Here is an 18,369-nt window from a genome sequence, read left to right on the forward strand (position 1 = left end):
TTCGGGAAACAAACTCTGTTGCATTATTCTCCTGTTATCTCTGTAAAGCTGCTGTGAAACACTCTTGTATTGTTAAAAGCGCTGTATAAATAAACGTGACTTGACTGGACAGGAGCGTTTCCTTCAGATCTGTGTTACACATGTGTTTCCCATGAGCCTCTTCATCACAGACGTCTCTGTTTCTGCCTCACGATCGTCTGTTCTTCATCAAGCCCGCAGCTGTGTTCCTCCTGAGCCTGCACACACACACAGAAGGACGTTTGCTGTCAGATGATTCCCTAAATAAGCTGTTGTTTTCACTCACGTTCAGCTTCAGAAACTCCTGTATTTCAGCTTGATAAGAGAAACACGTCGTCAGCAAACCGCCGGTCGTCCATCTTGTGTTGTTCAGGCCGAGTCTCGGCTAATTTAAGGTTTTCAGATATACGGCGTTACCTGACCTACATACACCTGAGCTCGAGCTCTCGCGCGCGGGTCTGGAGACGAGCTAACACAAACAGCGCTTCATCAGCAAATAAAACACTGTCTCTGGAATGAGAAGCGCACAATGGCTGCATTCATCGCTGTGCTCCTCGAGAATGGGTTGGACAAGCGTGTGGTTTGTTTGTAAATGGACACAGTGGATGTTGTGCGACAGAGTTCACGTCATGTCACTGAGTTTGCTCGTTTATAGCCACACAACGACTGCTTTAATTAGTCCACTTGATTTTATATTACAACACTAAGCATCTGGTACTGATCTCAACATTCACCCTTTATTCGTACAGCGCTTTTCACAATACACGTCATTTCAGTCCACATTACAGTTTACAGTGATCTGATATCAGAGGAAAGTTATGGATTTCAGAAATGTACATATACAAGATCACAGTTAGCTAAACATTTATTAATTTAAACAATGGAATAATTTAAGGCAGAAACGATGAGCTCACTGAAGTAATGAATACTTGTTTAACAAATGATTATGACATTTAGAAAAATTTAGCATTAAACATTAACCGTTTAAAGATGGCATGAAATGAAAATGTTCTAATAGATCTTATTGTAAACGATTATTCCATGCGTATGTTTTGTTTAAAAATATTTGACCTAATTATAAAACGACAGTCAGATTCTCCAATCATTTTGTGTGTTTAAGCTCCGCCCCTGCAAGCACGCGCTCATCTGCATACAGCCACTGCCACGCCCACATCTCAACATCCAATCAGCAACCAAGCCCCTCCCTTTTGATGCACATCAGAACTATATTCTTTGGTTTTGTGATGGATGATTGAGGGAATTTGGCCTTTGAGTTTCCTCATATTTAAACTCCTGTGAAACAAGAAGTCATAGCTGGACAAGTTCTTTTATGATTAATATTGCTGGATCAGCCGGAACTCATTCATTTATACCAACAAAATAGCTTTTTATGGGTTAAGTCAGCTCTTCGAGGCAAGAGTTGTGGGAGTGTCAGATGAAGATGAAGATGAAGATCAGATGAAGATCAGTTGGCAAGTGTTGGTCTTGTCAAATTGTGTGTGTGTGTGTGTGTGTGTGTGTGTGTGTGTGTGTGTGCGTGCGTGTGTGTGTGTGATGCTGATCTCCAGTGTGCTCTGAGGATCCACACGCTGGTTCTCCAGTAACTCACTATCCTGTCGTTTCTCTGTGCGACTCCACGGTTTTCATATGCTAATCGCTCCGGACCGTTTTTCCCAGGTTACTGTAATGAAAAGATCCGTTCATCGTCCGGGCGTCCGTATGGAATGTGACAGTGTGTCAAATAAACTGGGCTTAATTGAGGCTCGTCTAACGAGCGCTTCGCTTCACTGGCGCTGCTGGTTAATGTGGGAGCCGTTGTTTAATGGTTAAACGGGGAACAAGAGCTCGATTCATGTGGAACTTCCCATTCTGGGACACACGGCATGTCAGGAACAATCATCGCACAGAGTCAACAATACAGTACTAGAGCTGGAGTGTGTGTGTGTGTGTGTGTGTGTGTGTGTGTGTGTTGAGATCAAATTTAGTAACAGGGCTGTGAGAGTTTGGCATTTGGCGCTACAACTTTGACACTTAACTGAATTAGCTGGTTTCTGTACTCTGAAGAAATGCTGATTAGAGATTTTATATATATATATGTGTGTGTGTGTGTGTGTGTGTGTGTGTGTGTGTGTGTGTGTGCTGTTTCTGAGACCTGAAACACTAATAAACCTCATCTCTGATGTCAACTAAAGCTGAACGGATCTGAATAATTTCTTCTAATGAAACACAGTTCATCATATTCATAATCCTGTGCTGACTGACCTCTGTCACGTGACCTTTGACCTGCACTAGTGTGTGTGAGAATGTGACGGTTGCTGGGAAACATGCAACAATTCCCTCCGTTAAACTGGTGTGTGTTCTCCTGCGCTTTAATGAAGAACCACATCGTTCTCCTGGTTCTCCTGGTTCTCCTGAACTAGAACAGCACGAGTTCCACTGTTCCGTCAGGAGAACGAGTGTGTGTAGTGTGTGAGAGTGTGTGTGAGATGGACTGAGTCAGGAGAATGAGTGTGTGTTTAACCCAAACAAGAGGAAGCGTTTCAGGCGATGGTTCTGAAGGTCTTGTGTTTGATTATCAGAGTCTGAAGACAAGAGACCAGACGGAGACTTCCTGTGGCCTCGGGGTCACATGTTTTGTCTAAACTCTCTCACACTCACACACACACTCACACTCACACTCACACTCACACACACACACACACACACACACACACACTCACGTTGATATCAGAGATGAGGTTTATTAGTGTTTCAGAAACTTCACATGTTAAAACGCTGATAAACGTCTGAAGGTGATTTGCTGGATTTGCTGGATTTGCTGAACTGTATGCTTTGGAATTTTCCTGTATTGAATGACTTTTGGAAATATATAATTGATAAATCCTCAAAGATTATAGGTGTCCCAGTCAGTGATGATCCTATAATCTGGATATCAGGGAACACTGGTTGATGAGGTTCCTCATGTTGGCCGGAAGAACATACAGTATATTAGTGAACTGGACGTCGACTCGTTCTCCATCAGGAACACAGTGGATTAATAAACTCATTTCATATTTCATCTCTGAGAAAACCCTTCTGGAGCATTGCCTTCTCTTATTGCAGATTAACTGCAATGACATTATTCCTAGATTTTATATGAATGATTAGTGCAGCTAAAGAATGAGGTCTGAGTTTTCTTTCGTTATATAGTTTGGTTTGTATAAGAAAACAGTTGTAATGTTGTGTATGTTCATTAGTCCACATTTGAAGTGGATCGAAACCTTTCATATACATGAGTTTTAGAACAACTTTGATGAACTTTTTTGATCCACAAATGTTTAGTTTCATGTTTCACACTCGTCTCGAGGACAGAGTCCTGTGATCGGCTCTCCATGACGGAGACGGTCACGCGTGATTACGAGTGTGTGTTCTCCTTCACCGTCACACACTCGTCAGACGTCTGTCACACACAGAAAAACAGCCATATTAGTCATTTTTTGTGTTGTGAATTTTCTAGTAATCAAATGAAGACATAAAACACTAATTTAATTGATCTTTTATATGAAATCAAACTTTTTTGTCAAGCAACAGGTTGTGGTGAAGACCTTTGTGTGTGAGTGAGTGTGTGTGTGTGTGAGTGAGTGTGTGTTTGTGTGTGTGAGTGAGTGTGTGTGAGTGTGTGTGTGTGTGTGTTAAATAAAACCGCACGTCTGTTGCCTGCGACACTCCTTCACACAGAGACACGCAGAACATGCGTATGTCAATAGTCTTACTCTCGTGTGTGTGTGTGTGTGTGTGTGTGTGTGTTGTACCAGTGTGTTGTAATAGTCTTACTCGCGCACAGATGCTTCTCAGGCACCGACTGATGTAATGTGTATCGGTACTCTGTAGTACCGGCGTCATTCGTTCGGTGCAGTGCATGCTGGGAGTGTGTGTCCCGCAGTGCATGCTGGGAGTGTGTCGGGGACCCCATGGGGCTCTGCTAATTGCTGGTCCTGGTTTAGACTGGTTTAACTGGTTCTCAGTGTGTTTTGGACAAAGAGGTCAGTGTGAATCACGTGAGAAAGAGACAAAGAGCTCCGGGTCCCCGTTACTGATGAGCCCCAACACACACACACACACACACACACTCTGTGCCCCACATGCTCACCCGAGTGTGAAGAGCCTCTGTCCCTCCTCGAGCCCGTCAGGTGTTCAGGACTGAGTTCATTATTTACTCTCGTACTGAAGATGTTCTGCTGGTCACGCAGGGACCGTCAGTGTTGAACTGATGAAGTGTGTTCTTTCACAGAAGAAAAAGATGTGTGTGAGTGACTGTGTGTGTGTGTGTGTGTGTGTGTGAGAGTGAGAGTGTGTGAGTTTGTGAGTGTGTGATGTCTCAGATGTTGTTGTGTAGGAGTCAGTGGTGTGGGATGTGAGGATGTGAGGAGTGAATTCAACAGGAACACTGACGCTTTTAGAAGCATCAGATCAGCGTTACACACGTCACATGACTGACTTCAGATCACATGACTGACTCCAGATCACATGACCGACTCCAGATCACATGACTGACTCCAGATCACATGACCGACTCCAGATCACATGACTAGATCACACGACCGACTCCAGATCATACTCCAGTGAAGATGAACCCGTGAACGTTCCCGACTCGCAGTGATGTAATGAGCCGTAATCAGCTGCTGTTCTCTTACGGTTTGACAGGCGCTCGTAAACTCACGTCATTTTAATTATCTAAAGAACCTTTTTATAGAGGATCTGATGTGCTTTCCTCATCTTCATCTGTGTTAGTGTTGCTGTTTGATCATGAAGAAGCTCCAGCTCTTCTCTATATCAGTGTCAGTGTTCCTGAACTCCTGAAACGCCTCCATTAGTCTCGAGTTTCTTCCGGGAACGAACACGTCACAATATTCCTCATTATAATAATTAATGCGCAGAATAAAGGGGCGGGGCCTGGTTGAGTTAGTTAGTAGTGTGTTAAACTGGTGGTTATGGTAATTAGGGGCGGGACATTTCCCAAACACACTCGAAGCGCTCGACCAATCACAACACACTGCTCCAGCCGACCAATCAGAGCACAGTGTGCTTTTCAGAAGGAGGGGCTTCATAGAGACAGGAAGTAAACAGAGCATTACTGACAGACTGGGAAGAGAGGAGCCGCAACAATGGAGGATATGAGGAGAATAATCAACATTCAAGCAGGAAAACCTGTTCTAGTGGAGAAACATCATCACGACTGTAAAAGAGTGTAATGTGAGTGTAGCTGAAGAAACTCCCTGTGCGTCGCTGTGCTAATGGGAATGCTGACGGATTCATGGCTTTAATCCCGTTGAGGGAAATAAAGGAGCAGCGCTGGAGGCGCGTCTGTTCCCTCAGATAGAGACTATAATCTGCAGCGCTGGGATTTACCTCTGCCCACACACACACACACACACACACACACGTCACACACACTCTCTGTGCGTCTCAGAAGTTCACTCTTCGCTGGAGGTGTCATGTGACCGATGGTGTCTTGACTTCCTGTGTGTCCTCATGTGTTTCCTGTTTCCTGTCCAAACCAGTGGGATGAGAAAACATTTGCGTTAATAAAGCAGTGTTTCCATCCCATGTGTTCAAGAAAACACTGGGAAACAAATCTGGTAAATTTACGGTAAAAAACCTGAGAAATTCTGTTGTGGCCAGAAATTTAACGTAGAAAATACGGTAGCAACATTTTAGGTTTTACAGACGTAACTTAAATTTACAGTAAAAAAAACATATTTCATTATCTGATATAATGTTAATTTACCGACATATTGAAGCACTAATATCTGTTTTGTACCATTGTAATACACTGACATCCACCAATCACAGCGCTGATGAGAGTCACATGATCAATCAAAGCTCATCACAAGCAGCTTTTCCACAAGATAGTTATTAGTAATATATAGAAGCTGCACAGTGTCATTCTCACACACACACACACACTAAACACCATCATGGTAACACACATGACATTTAAAAAATGCAAGAAGAATGAATTTAACACCATTAAATGTAACATAAAACCCTAATCTACATAACTGATGAGAAAAAACTATGAAGAAACAGTTATTTCAACAAAAAAGTGTCATGCAGGGAAATGTGGGAATGTCAAATTACATTTTTTTACTGTAAATTATACAATAATTTGTTCTTTTTCACTTCCAAAAACTGTAGATTTAACAGTATTTTACTGTAAAAATGTATGGTTAGATCTATCACAGTTATTCACCGTATATAGTACGGAAACTTTCTGTTAACCAATTAACCGTTTTTTACCATTAAAATCACGATCATTTTTTACAGTAAATCTTCCAGGGAAATTGGTGCAGAATATCAGTGATAAAACATTTCAAATCTAGTGCAGTAAACACGCATCGAGTCTCAGTGTTCCCGTGTTTATTAGGTTAGCAGGAACTAGCAGAACGACGCGGATAAACACGGATGTGCTCATGCTAACGAGGTCAGGTTCAGTTTTTCACAGAGGAGCTGCTGTGAATCATGTTGTTTCTGGAGATTGTGTTTGTGCTTCATGAGGGATACAGGGATGTTTTCATGCTCGCGTCTTTCATTGTTCCTGAAGGAAATAAAGGATTCCGGTGTTCCCTGAGAGCGGATGATCTGCGCCGGATTCATTAGTTGAGTGGATATTTGAACTTAAGCAGCTCCTCAATCCCATTACGCCGCTTTACATTATTCAGCGATCTCATTCCTCAGAAATTACAGTGAGAAGCTTTAACAGGCACAGCCGTGATATTTTAGTATTATTCAGATATTCTTGTATTGATGAAGAGCTCGAAATGTCACTTTTGGTGAGAAAACTAGTTTATTTTCCATTTAAGGAGCGGAGGTGTGCCAACATTTTGTATTTTCCATTTTCTTTTTTTTTCTGTCTTAAAGTTTTGGTAATTTTGTTGTTTTTTCATTTTTATTAGACATTTATTTATTTTTTATTTAATTTCAGTTAATGTTCATTTTATTTCAAGTAAAATTTTTGTTGTTGTTTTTTAAAGATTTTAGATGTAGTTATCTATAGCAGCCCTCAGTGAGGGATGTTGGGATTCATCCTGATGGATATTACGTCTGCGTGAGCGGCGTCAGAGACGCTCCGATTATCTCAGCGCTGAGACAGAGAATGACCCGTTCGGTCAACGATGATAAACGACGTGGACAAAAGCGTCTGAATGAGATGATAATGGAAGGCAGATTGTGTCCGCGGCTCATTTGAGGAGTTTAATAGCTGGAGCTCCACTGGGAAAACAACATTTATTCCTCAAATTAAATACATGTTTGCCTCCTTACTGGATGATGTTCAGTTGATGATCATTTTTACATGAGTTTGGTTTTATTTACAGTCAAACCAACATTTATTCAGACATCTTCAACATTTCTCACATTATCAGTTTATTCGCTATAGTTTAGAAAATGCTGGTAATTAAATATGAGCAGAACTCAGTTGATATTTGACTGGTTTTGTCCGTCCTTCTGTTAGACTGTCTCACACATGAATTTTGTTGAATATCTGTCAGTTGTTAAATTTAACTACACAATTAGATAATACCAGTTTAGCTCAACCAATCACCAAGCAATGCTTCATTGTGTTCAGTCTGTGTGTAAAAAGAGCATTAGCAATTAAAGAAGAAACACTTCAGCAAAACATGATCAGCTCAAAGTGTCCGAATCAGTTTTGGTCCCATTGTCACTGGTAGTCACTGAATGAAGAATATGTGGGTATAATATGTCACAGTTTACTTTATTTTGCTCTCCTCACTTACAGAAATGCACTATAGAGTCCTGATCACACTAGTGAAACAATATCAATAATTATATCTGGTGTCTGAATAGTTTTTGGTTTGGTCTTCACATCAGTGTTTCCCTGGATGAGTTAGAGCTCGATTATAAACGGTGAAAGCGATTCGTGAGTAGATGAGTTATCGAGGTTTGAGTGACGAGTAAATGAGGACAGAATGAAGCGAGCCTTTAACACTCTGTGTCAGTGTGACGTGTGTGTGTGTGTGTGTGTTCAGAGGACACTGGATTCCCGTCAGTCGAAGGTTTATAATGAACGTTCCCCTGCCGCTGATGTGATAACGGCTCTTTGTTCTGCTCTTCACACACACACACACACACACACACACACACACACTCCAGGCCTTGGCATGATTCTTCACGGTGAGCTGATGCTCATTTTCTCCGTCAGGAATCCTCAAGGGCTGTTTTAAAGTCAAAACTTCCACTTTGCGATATGAGAATGCAGTTTCTGGCGAGCATAAGCTGCTTTAGCGCTGCTGTTTATTTTGCAGCGTTGGAGCGTTTTATCTGGAAAGGAGCATAATCCTCACAGCGGGCGTTCAGCGCGGAGATGGTGCTGACAGCTGTGAGTCTCTTTGTGTCTGAGCGTTTCCAGCACATCCACACAACCTCTGGAGCTCTGCGTGCATCAGGTCTGAACTCAGAGAAATCACTCGTAGAGGAACAGGGTCGGTCAGGCGCTTCACTCTCGGCGGGTGAAGGGTCGGGAATCGAATACTTGTTATAAAATAAAAAATTCGATTCTTCTTATTCCTAAACAATTCAAGCACGCGTGGGACTCTGTTTTCAGTGTTGAACAGGTGTGTAACTGGGCAGCTCTTAAAGTGACAGCAGCCTAATATTCCTGCTCTATAATAACACTAATATTCCATAACACTAATATTCCCGCTCTATAATAACACTAATATTCCTGCTCTATAATAACACTAATATTCCATAACACTAATATTCCTGCTCTATAATAACACTAATATTCCTGCTCTATAATAACACTGATATTCCCGCTCTATAATAACACTAATATTCCCGCTCTATAATAACACTAATATTCCCGCTCTATAATAACACTAATATTCCCGCTCTATAATAACACTAATATTCCATAACACTAATATTCCCGCTCTATAATAACACTAATATTCCCGCTCTATAATAACACTAATATTCCCGCTCTATAATAACACTAATATTCCATAACACTAATATTCCCGCTCTATAATAACACTAATATTCCCGCTCTATAATAACACTAATATTTCCGCTCTATAATAACACTAATATTCCATAACACTAATATTCCCGCTCTATAATAACACTAATATTCCCGCTCTATAATAACACTAATATTCCATAACACTAATATTCCCGCTCTATAATAACACTAATATTCCCGCTCTATAATAACACTAATATTCCCGCTCTATAATAACACTAATATTCCCGCTCTATAATAACACTGATATTCTCGCTCTATAATAACACTAATATTCCTGCTCTATAATAACACTAATATTCCATAACACTAATATTCCCGCTCTATAATAACACTAATATTCCCGCTCTATAATAACACTGATATTCTCGCTCTATAATAACACTAATATTCCTGCTCTATAATAACACTAATATTCCATAACACTAATATTCCCGCTCTATAATAACACTGATATTCCCGCTCTATAATAACACTGATATTCCCGCTCTATAATAACACTGATATTCCCGCTCTATAATAACACTAATATTCCCGCTCTATAATAACACTAATATTCCATAACACTAATATTCCCGCTCTATAATAACACTAATATTCCCGCTCTATAATAACACTAATATTCCATAACACTAATATTCCCGCTCTATAATAACACTGATATTCCCGCTCTATAATAACACTGATATTCCCGCTCTATAATAACACTAATATTCCCGCTCTATAATAACACTAATATTCCATAACACTGATATTCCCGCTCTATAATAACACTAATATTCCGCTCTATAATAACACTAATATTCCATAACACTAATATTCCCGCTCTATAATAACACTAATATTCCCGCTCTATAATAACACTAATATTCCATAACACTAATATTCCCGCTCTATAATAACACTGATATTCCCGCTCTATAATAACACTGATATTCCCGCTCTATAATAACACTAATATTCCCGCTCTATAATAACACTAATATTCCATAACACTAATATTCCCGCTCTATAATAACACTAATATTCCATAACACTAATATTCCCGCTCTATAATAACACTAATATTCCCGCTCTATAATAACACTAATATTCCATAACACTAATATTCCCGCTCTATAATAACACTGATATTCCCGCTCTATAATAACACTGATATTCCCGCTCTATAATAACACTGATATTCCCGCTCTATAATAACACTGATATTCCCGCTCTATAATAACACTGATATTCCCGCTCTATAATAACACTAATATTCCCGCTCTATAATAACACTAATATTCCATAACACTAATATTCCCGCTCTATAATAACACTAATATTCCCGCTCTATAATAACACTAATATTCCCGCTCTATAATAACACTAATATTCCCGCTCTATAATAACACTGATATTCTCGCTCTATAATAACACTAATATTCCTGCTCTATAATAACACTGATATTCCCGCTCTATAATAACACTAATATTCCCGCTCTATAATAACACTAATATTCCATAACACTAATATTCCCGCTCTATAATAACACTAATATTCCATAACACTAATATTCCCGCTCTATAATAACACTAATATTCCATAACACTAATATTCCCGCTCTATAATAACACTAATATTCCCGCTCTATAATAACACTAATATTCCATAACACTAATATTCCCGCTCTATAATAACACTGATATTCCCGCTCTATAATAACACTGATATTCCCGCTCTATAATAACACTGATATTCCCGCTCTATAATAACACTAATATTCCCGCTCTATAATAACACTAATATTCCATAACACTAATATTCCCGCTCTATAATAACACTAATATTCCCGCTCTATAATAACACTAATATTCCATAACACTAATATTCCCGCTCTATAATAACACTGATATTCCCGCTCTATAATAACACTGATATTCCCGCTCTATAATAACACTAATATTCCCGCTCTATAATAACACTAATATTCCCGCTCTATAATAACACTAATATTCCATAACACTAATATTCCCGCTCTATAATAACACTAATATTCCCGCTCTATAATAACACTAATATTCCATAACACTAATATTCCCGCTCTATAATAACACTGATATTCCCGCTCTATAATAACACTGATATTCCCGCTCTATAATAACACTGATATTCCCGCTCTATAATAACACTAATATTCCCGCTCTATAATAACACTAATATTCCATAACACTAATATTCCCGCTCTATAATAACACTGATATTCTCGCTCTATAATAACACTGATATTCCCGCTCTATAATAACACTGATATTCCTGCTCTATAATAACACTAATATTCCCGCTCTATAATAACTCTAATATTCCCGCTAATATTCCTGCTGCCATCTCTAATAACACTCATCAAACAACACAAGACAAAGAAACAATTCACTAGTTCTTGGCTGAATATCTTTTGTAACTATATTTGTAATGCATATTTTGGGCCCTATTTTAACGATCTGAAACGCAAGTATCAAACGCGAAACGCAAGTAACTTTGTGGGCGGGTCCGACGCAAATCTAAAATGTGTTGGTCTGAAGTAGCTTCATTACTCATAGGTGTGGTTTGGGCGTAACGTGAAATAAACCAATCAGAGCGTCATCTCACATTCCCTTTAAGAGCAGGCGCGCTTGATCCATGGCGGATTGCTATTATAACGGCGGATTCACCAGGAGCGGTTCACAGCCGAGGAGACCGACGTTCTCGTCAGGGCCGTAAAACACAGAGAAGTGACATTGGGGATGGAGAAACACACCCAGATTAGCTTCGGTTAAACAGGCGTATGATAATTTGGGTAAATGTGTAAGCTAGATTTATGCCTATTTTTCACATCATCATGGACACAACAATGATTTCCCTCATGTGGAATATTTTTCCTTGTAATTATGTATGGTTTGCAAAAATGTGAACTGCTGCATCTGTGTAGATGAGAGAAGCAAAGTGTGTGTGTGTTGTGCTCACGCTACATTATGGCCAAGCATGCGCCCTTAAGATAGCATCTGAATAACGCGCCGCTGACTTTAGACGAGGTTTCTCCTGGTCTGTGGCGGAATTGTTTTCTGAAACTGCAAAATAGCACCAGGGAACGTTTGCGCCGGAACACGCCTCCTCTTTCCCCTGAACCGCCCCCGGGAGCGCAAGTTCATTCCCTAATTTACCGACGTGCGTCTGTGGAGGGAAAAGTCCGCTGTGCGTTGGGTGAGAAATAGGAATGACACACGCGTCGCTGTACAAAGTCAATTGTTGCGAAATTTGTTCTATTTGTTGCGATTGCTAATTTTTTATTTGTTCTTTTTTAATTACTGAGTGTTTACCTGTCTTTAATAATGCTTGAAGTTTATATTAGTTCTGCTAGTTGTTCTTCTATGGTGTTTTTAAACCACAGGCAAACGCTCCTTGTGTAAGTGTTCTTTAGTCTGTTGATTTCTGTTCATGATATTCAGCCACAATTAAATGTTTTGCAATAAGACTAAATGTGAATGATATTTGTTTTGTTTTTTTTTACTGTTTTTTTTTAAATGATAAATCGATACGAATCGGAATCGATAAGCAGAATCGAAAACAAAATCTCTCGTGCATCTCCTCCAGAATCAAGTCTTTTTGCTGCCATTGTCCAACTCAGTATTCAAAGGCCGCTCATGTAACCAATATTTGCTCTGGTACTGTATGTTCTGCTGTAATTGTGATAAAGCTCCTTGTTTAATAAACTGTTAATATTGAGGTTTCAAGAACAGCATGATCTTTAATAAAACATCAGTATTTTCGCAGGTTTTATCATCACTGGTTCCCTCGACAAAAACCCAACAGGATTTTCCCACTGGCTTTCTTTGGATTACTGCAGAAAATAAGCTCTGAGACCAACAAACATTTATGACTCTTACATAAATTATTCTTTATCATCTTTTTATGCATCTTGATAATATTTTATGAATTTTGGAGCCTGAAGCTGTAGATCTAAACGTTGGCTGTAAACAAACTACGGTTGCATGACTTCAATGTCTCTAGTCTTTATTTAAAAACACTTAAGAGTTAGAATAGTTTGCGAGAGCGTGATTATAAGCGAGTAGATGAGTTTATCTGTTCGGCCTGATGACGTTTAATATCCGACATGCTTGTTATATTCAAATCAATATAAAAGCTTTTTAAAGAATCACAAGAGGGAGTTACTGGTGTGTTTAATGCCGTCGAGTAAAACATGAGAATATCTTGAGCTCGTGTTCGGCACAGAACTCATCGACTTCAGGTTTTGGTCTATAAACACGTCATATCTGCAGCTCTATAGTAATACAACATTTCTCCTTGATTTTGTATCTGTATAATTTTAATTAGGCTAGATTAACTATAATTTAAATCATCGAAGTTTGCACTGGAAAGTCAATATGAACTCGATCACGTCTCATCATGAAAGAGGATCTCTGAGAGTAACCGAGATCTCATCCATGTCTCCCGAGCTCTTCCTCGGAGTAGTTTAATTCTTAAATGATTTTAAACATGACTGTTCGATGTTTATTGATTCTTCCGTCCTGAATAATGATTCCTGCTATTGTTGTTGTTTTTCTCTCCGTCTCTATGCGTCACTCTCTGTATTCTCCTCATGAGCGCCTCAAATTAGCACCAATTATTCTAAGTGTACAATTAAATTACAGGCTTTAATGAAGAAGCGGATCTGCTCCGTAAACTCTGTATTCGGCTCACGTAACACAACAATTGAGTTTAGATGCTTCTCTCCCGTATCGGTGTGTTCGGACTGAGACTGAGACGACGACTCTGAGCGTAACCTTTGAGGGAAACGCAGACCTGTGATCTATGATCCAGACGCTAAATTAATGAGAAATCTCCATTAGAAAAATGACATGACACAGCTGATATCAGGAGCGTCTCATCACAAACCTCTTCTGACGCAGGAAAGAAATGAGATATTGAACAGCCGTCGCTGTGGAAATCCCTCGGGAGAAAGAGAAGATGAGACGAAGCTCCTGTGTGAACCTGTGTTATTTTACTATTATAGTTATTTTAAAGGGTTAGGGCATGGATCTTTTTTATTATTTGAATACATTCCTTGAGGTTCACTTATAATGCTAAAGTTTTTTGCACAAAAACAAATGCAGAAAAACGACTATTTTCAACCCTCATTCTGAGCCTGTGTCTGAAATGATCAGTTTTAAATGCGTGGCTCCTTTAAGGCTGTCAGTAAACACACACACTGATTGGCTAACGTCACGGCATAGGAAACAGTATCACAAACTACCTTGTAACCAATTAGATCAACGTGTGATCGTCAACCAGTGGATCTCTGAGCTGAGTGAGTGAGTGGAGGCGGGGCTCATTTGCATATTCATAGAACCGCGTATACTAAATGAGGCGAGGGTGTCGAGTTACATTCAAGATATTTTAAGGCATGAAGAAATTTTTTTTTCAAGGGAAAAACAAATAAATTTGTAATTTTGGTGATCAGAGATGAGTTTTAAGGGATAATTGTGTCATGACCCCTTTAATAGTTTTTATATATTTAGTTTTCATTTTAATTTCAGTTAGTTTTAGTGTTTTTGTTGTTGTTTTGTTGTTTATTTTGAATGTCTTAAATAGTATTTATTAATTTTTGTTTCAATTTTAGTTATTTTCGTACGTAGAGTTAAACTAAAAGAACATGAGAATTTGCACGTTCAAACGTTCTTCCAGTAACGTTAATAGAACGTTCCTTCACAGTTATCTGGCCTTTAATAATGTTCTCAAAATGTTATGGAAACATTCATGGAACCTTTTAGCTGGATGTTCATCTAACATTTTTTAAATGTTACTTGTTTCAGAGAACATTCATAAGTAACGTTCCCAAAATGTTTGAAGAATGATACAATTAAATGTTTTCTCTAGCATTCACATAACCAAGAGAAAATGCTTTTAAAACATTAAAAAAACATATTGAACATTCAGAAATAACATTTTCAACCCCTAACCCTCAACTTTTTAGAGCATATTTTAATTAGCTGGGTTTTATTACATTTTATTTGATATAATTTTACATTAACATTTTATTTAAAGTAATGACTTTGAGTGTCTGATAGGGCTGTGCTTCCGTCTGAAGATCATCATGTCTGTTTGATTGGTGATGTGTTTCAGGTTGTTGTCTGTGTGTGTGTGTGTGTGTGTGTGTGTGTGTGTGTGTGTGTGTGTGCTCGTGTTGTTCTCGGCCGCTGAGCCTCTGATTAGAGAAGATTACAGATGAGGGTGAGTGACTGAGAACGAGTCTTTAAAGCATCGGATCCAATTAAGAAGAGCTGGAACAGAGTCGAGGACAGCGACTGAGCTCGGCGTCTGTGTGTGTGTTCTTCATCTCAGTTCTTCACAACGACTGAGCTCAGCGTCTGTGGTGTGTGTGTGTCGTTTCAAACACACTTCAGTTTGAAGCACCAGAAGCTGTTTCAGAGTGTGTGTTCTCGAGCTCCAAACACTGTTGTGTGTGAATGAACGTCCAGAACACATTAAAAGTTTCTGTTTTCTGTGAGAGCGGTGTGTGTTAGCGGCCCCTAAGTTAATAACTAATGATCTTTACAACGGAAGTGAATCAATCAAAACTAACTTTATCTGGACAATAACTTTATTCTAGATCTGCTGTAAAGCCTGAACAATCTCTGCTACTGTAATCTCCTGTTATCACTGTAAAGATGCTGTGAAACGCTCTGTGTTGTGAAAGCGCTGTATAAATGAAGGAGACTTGAGTTGAAGTGTGTGTGAATATTCTCTGTGGGTTAGGGTTAGGTCAGACGTGAACTCTCGTGATTCTCTCTGCTCTCTAAAAAAATGCTTGGTTGTTTCAGCCCAAATTTGGGTCTAATATGGACAGACTCAGCAGTTGGGTTAACCCTAACCCTAACCCAATTTTTTAACCCAACGTAAAAACAACCCTGCAGTTTTAGAGTGTGTGTTTGTGTAGATGATTCTGCTCGTCTTCTTCTGATTGTCAGGAATGGAGAAGGTTGTGTTATTTAAACGCTGTCGTCGTTCTCCTTCACCAGTGTGTGTGTGTGTGTGTGTGTGTGTGTGTGTGTGTGTGTGTGACAGAAGAGCAGGAGTGTGTTATTCAGCAGCTCGTGATGAAGAAAAGAGGGATTGTTTCTGCGTTCGGCCCTTTTCTAGTAAAATCTGTCTCACAGAAATGACTGGTCTCGTTTAATTCCTTTGCGCTGGTCAGTATCATGTTTACAGCCTCTGGTTTATTAACGTGAGTGTGTTTCTCTGAAGAAACGGCTCAAACATCATTTACTGGCGTTTCAATTACAGCTTTAATTCATTACAGGCCTGACACTCTGGAGGAAGAGCTGTCAATCATCCATCTGGACAGTGTGTGTGTGTGTGATGTGTTCATTGTGTTTAATCTGATGTTGTGGTGTTTCTGTCGATGGCTCATGGATTATGAACACACATTTGCTACATTTTAATCTGTGTCTTGCCATAAAAAGAGTTGTGTTAGTTTTAAATGCATGAGACTGAAGTTGCGCTGGTCGTTTCTCCTCTATTGTGTCGTATATCGAGTGAAGCGCTTCTGGAACAAGAGCACATGTGGGCGGGGCTTGATTGTGTCTGTGGGGAATTGGTTGGATGGTTGGATGGTTGTGGTTTGCTATTGGCTGAGCTCATGTGAGTGACAGGTTGCCCCGCCCACATCATCAGAGGAGAGAAGAGACGCTGCAAGAGGAACTTATTCTGAGTCAACATTATTAACACTAATGATGTGCACCCATAAATCATTAATGATAAACACTGTAATATTCCATAAAAAATAAGAATTTATGGTGACATTTGTGTTCAAAAGTCTGACTTTTTGTCAGTGTGATTAAATCATGAGTCGAGAGAGATGTGAAAATCACTGATTCATTCTTCACACTGGAACTGGAGCAGGTTGCATTGTGGGATACAGTGTGTCACGCAGGACTAATGCAGAAATATAAGCCCTTATAAAAAAATAAAAGCACTTTATTCTTTATAACAGAGATCTTGTGTTCGCTTCCAGTGAATGAGTTCAACGTCAGTCGCTCTGGATAAAAGCGTCTTATCAAACGCATGAATGTAACTTGTGTTTGTGTTGGTGTTTGTGTGTATTTGTGTTTGTATTTGTGTGTGTGTGTGTGTTTGTGTTGGTGTTTTTATGTGTGTGTGTGTGTGTGTGTGTGTGTGTGTGTGTGTGTGTGTGTGTGTGAGCGGATGCGTTTCATCACTCACTTTTTCTCCATGTGAAAAGAAGAGCTGCAGAATCTGTGATTTGTGGAGTAATTTGTTGCACAGGGAAACTCAGGCGCCCGTCAGAGGTCAGAGGTCAGCGTGTAAATCAGAGCTGCAGTAATGAAGATTGCTTCTTCCCTGATTCTCTGATTGGCTGAGATCCGTGTCAGCAGTAACTTACCCATGATGCTCAGCGCTGCGATCGATCTGACCAAACGTCAACCCTTCTGTCTCTCTCTTGAGTCCAACACTGAAGTGACTTAAACTGCAGTTCATACACTGGCCACTAGAGGCCGGCTGCAGAAGAGACTCAATCCCATAGACACCCATGTTAAAATGCCCAACTTTACAGCAGAAAAAAACACGTTTATAGTCTGGTGCAAAAAGTGGTTTTGGTCTATAAAGCTAATGTTGCCGTTCATGACGACTGTGAGGGGAATGAATGTTTTTATAACTCATCTGTTTAAATGATATTAAGCCTTAAAGTTCTGCATAATTAAGGGCGTGGCCACTTGAGTGACAGGTGGATTGCCGCTGATGTCACTACTAGCCGTTTTTCTGCTAGCGTTTGCGTCACGTCACCTCTGCTAATCCGCCTCGTTTATCTGCGAGTGATGGGCGGCCAAGATGGCGACGGCCGGTTCCGCCCACTTTGGGCTTCAGAAACACTACGGGTGTTTTATACAGTCTGTGGATCTGACGCATATTCTCCTCAGCCATTTAAAGTGAGCTGTGTTTGATAAAAGTGTGTGTGTGTGTCCTCCGCAGGCTGAAGTTCAGAGGTCAAACATGCGGTCTCAGGCCCTGTTGCTGTATTTCTCCGTTCTTCAGACGGCAAGAGCCGCTTTCCCAGAAGACACCGAGCCCATCAGTGTGTCACATGCCAACTGTGAGTAACTGCATTTCACATCTCATCTCCTCTCTACATTCACACACACACACGTTGATTTCATGTTTTGTGGGTTATTTGTGTAGACATCATGTATTTTATACTGTACAAGCGTTGTATTCTCTCCACTAACCCTACAGAACACATTCTGTGTTTGTACATCTCCAGCAAACATCATCTAGTGTGATTTATAAACAC

At 39.8% G+C, this 18,369-nt stretch overlaps 1 protein-coding gene across 3 annotated transcripts in view; it reads left to right on the forward strand.

The window, feature by feature from the left end:
- The window catches only part of sema6a (sema domain, transmembrane domain (TM), and cytoplasmic domain, (semaphorin) 6A), a 77,779-nt gene that overhangs the window by 8,168 nt on the left and 51,242 nt on the right, over positions 1-18,369 (forward strand). For all 3 annotated transcript variants that reach the window (XM_084086732.1, XM_084086730.1, XM_084086731.1), the window contains exon 2: positions 18,051-18,171. In XM_084086732.1, the coding sequence (XP_083942858.1) occupies positions 18,072-18,171 (100 nt within the window). In that variant the 5' untranslated portion in view covers positions 18,051-18,071. The remainder of the gene's footprint in view (positions 1-18,050; positions 18,172-18,369) is intronic.

Source organism: Abramis brama, assembly GCF_963993115.1.
Source record: "Abramis brama genome assembly, chromosome: 16".
NCBI classification, from domain to species: domain Eukaryota; kingdom Metazoa; phylum Chordata; class Actinopteri; order Cypriniformes; family Leuciscidae; genus Abramis; species Abramis brama.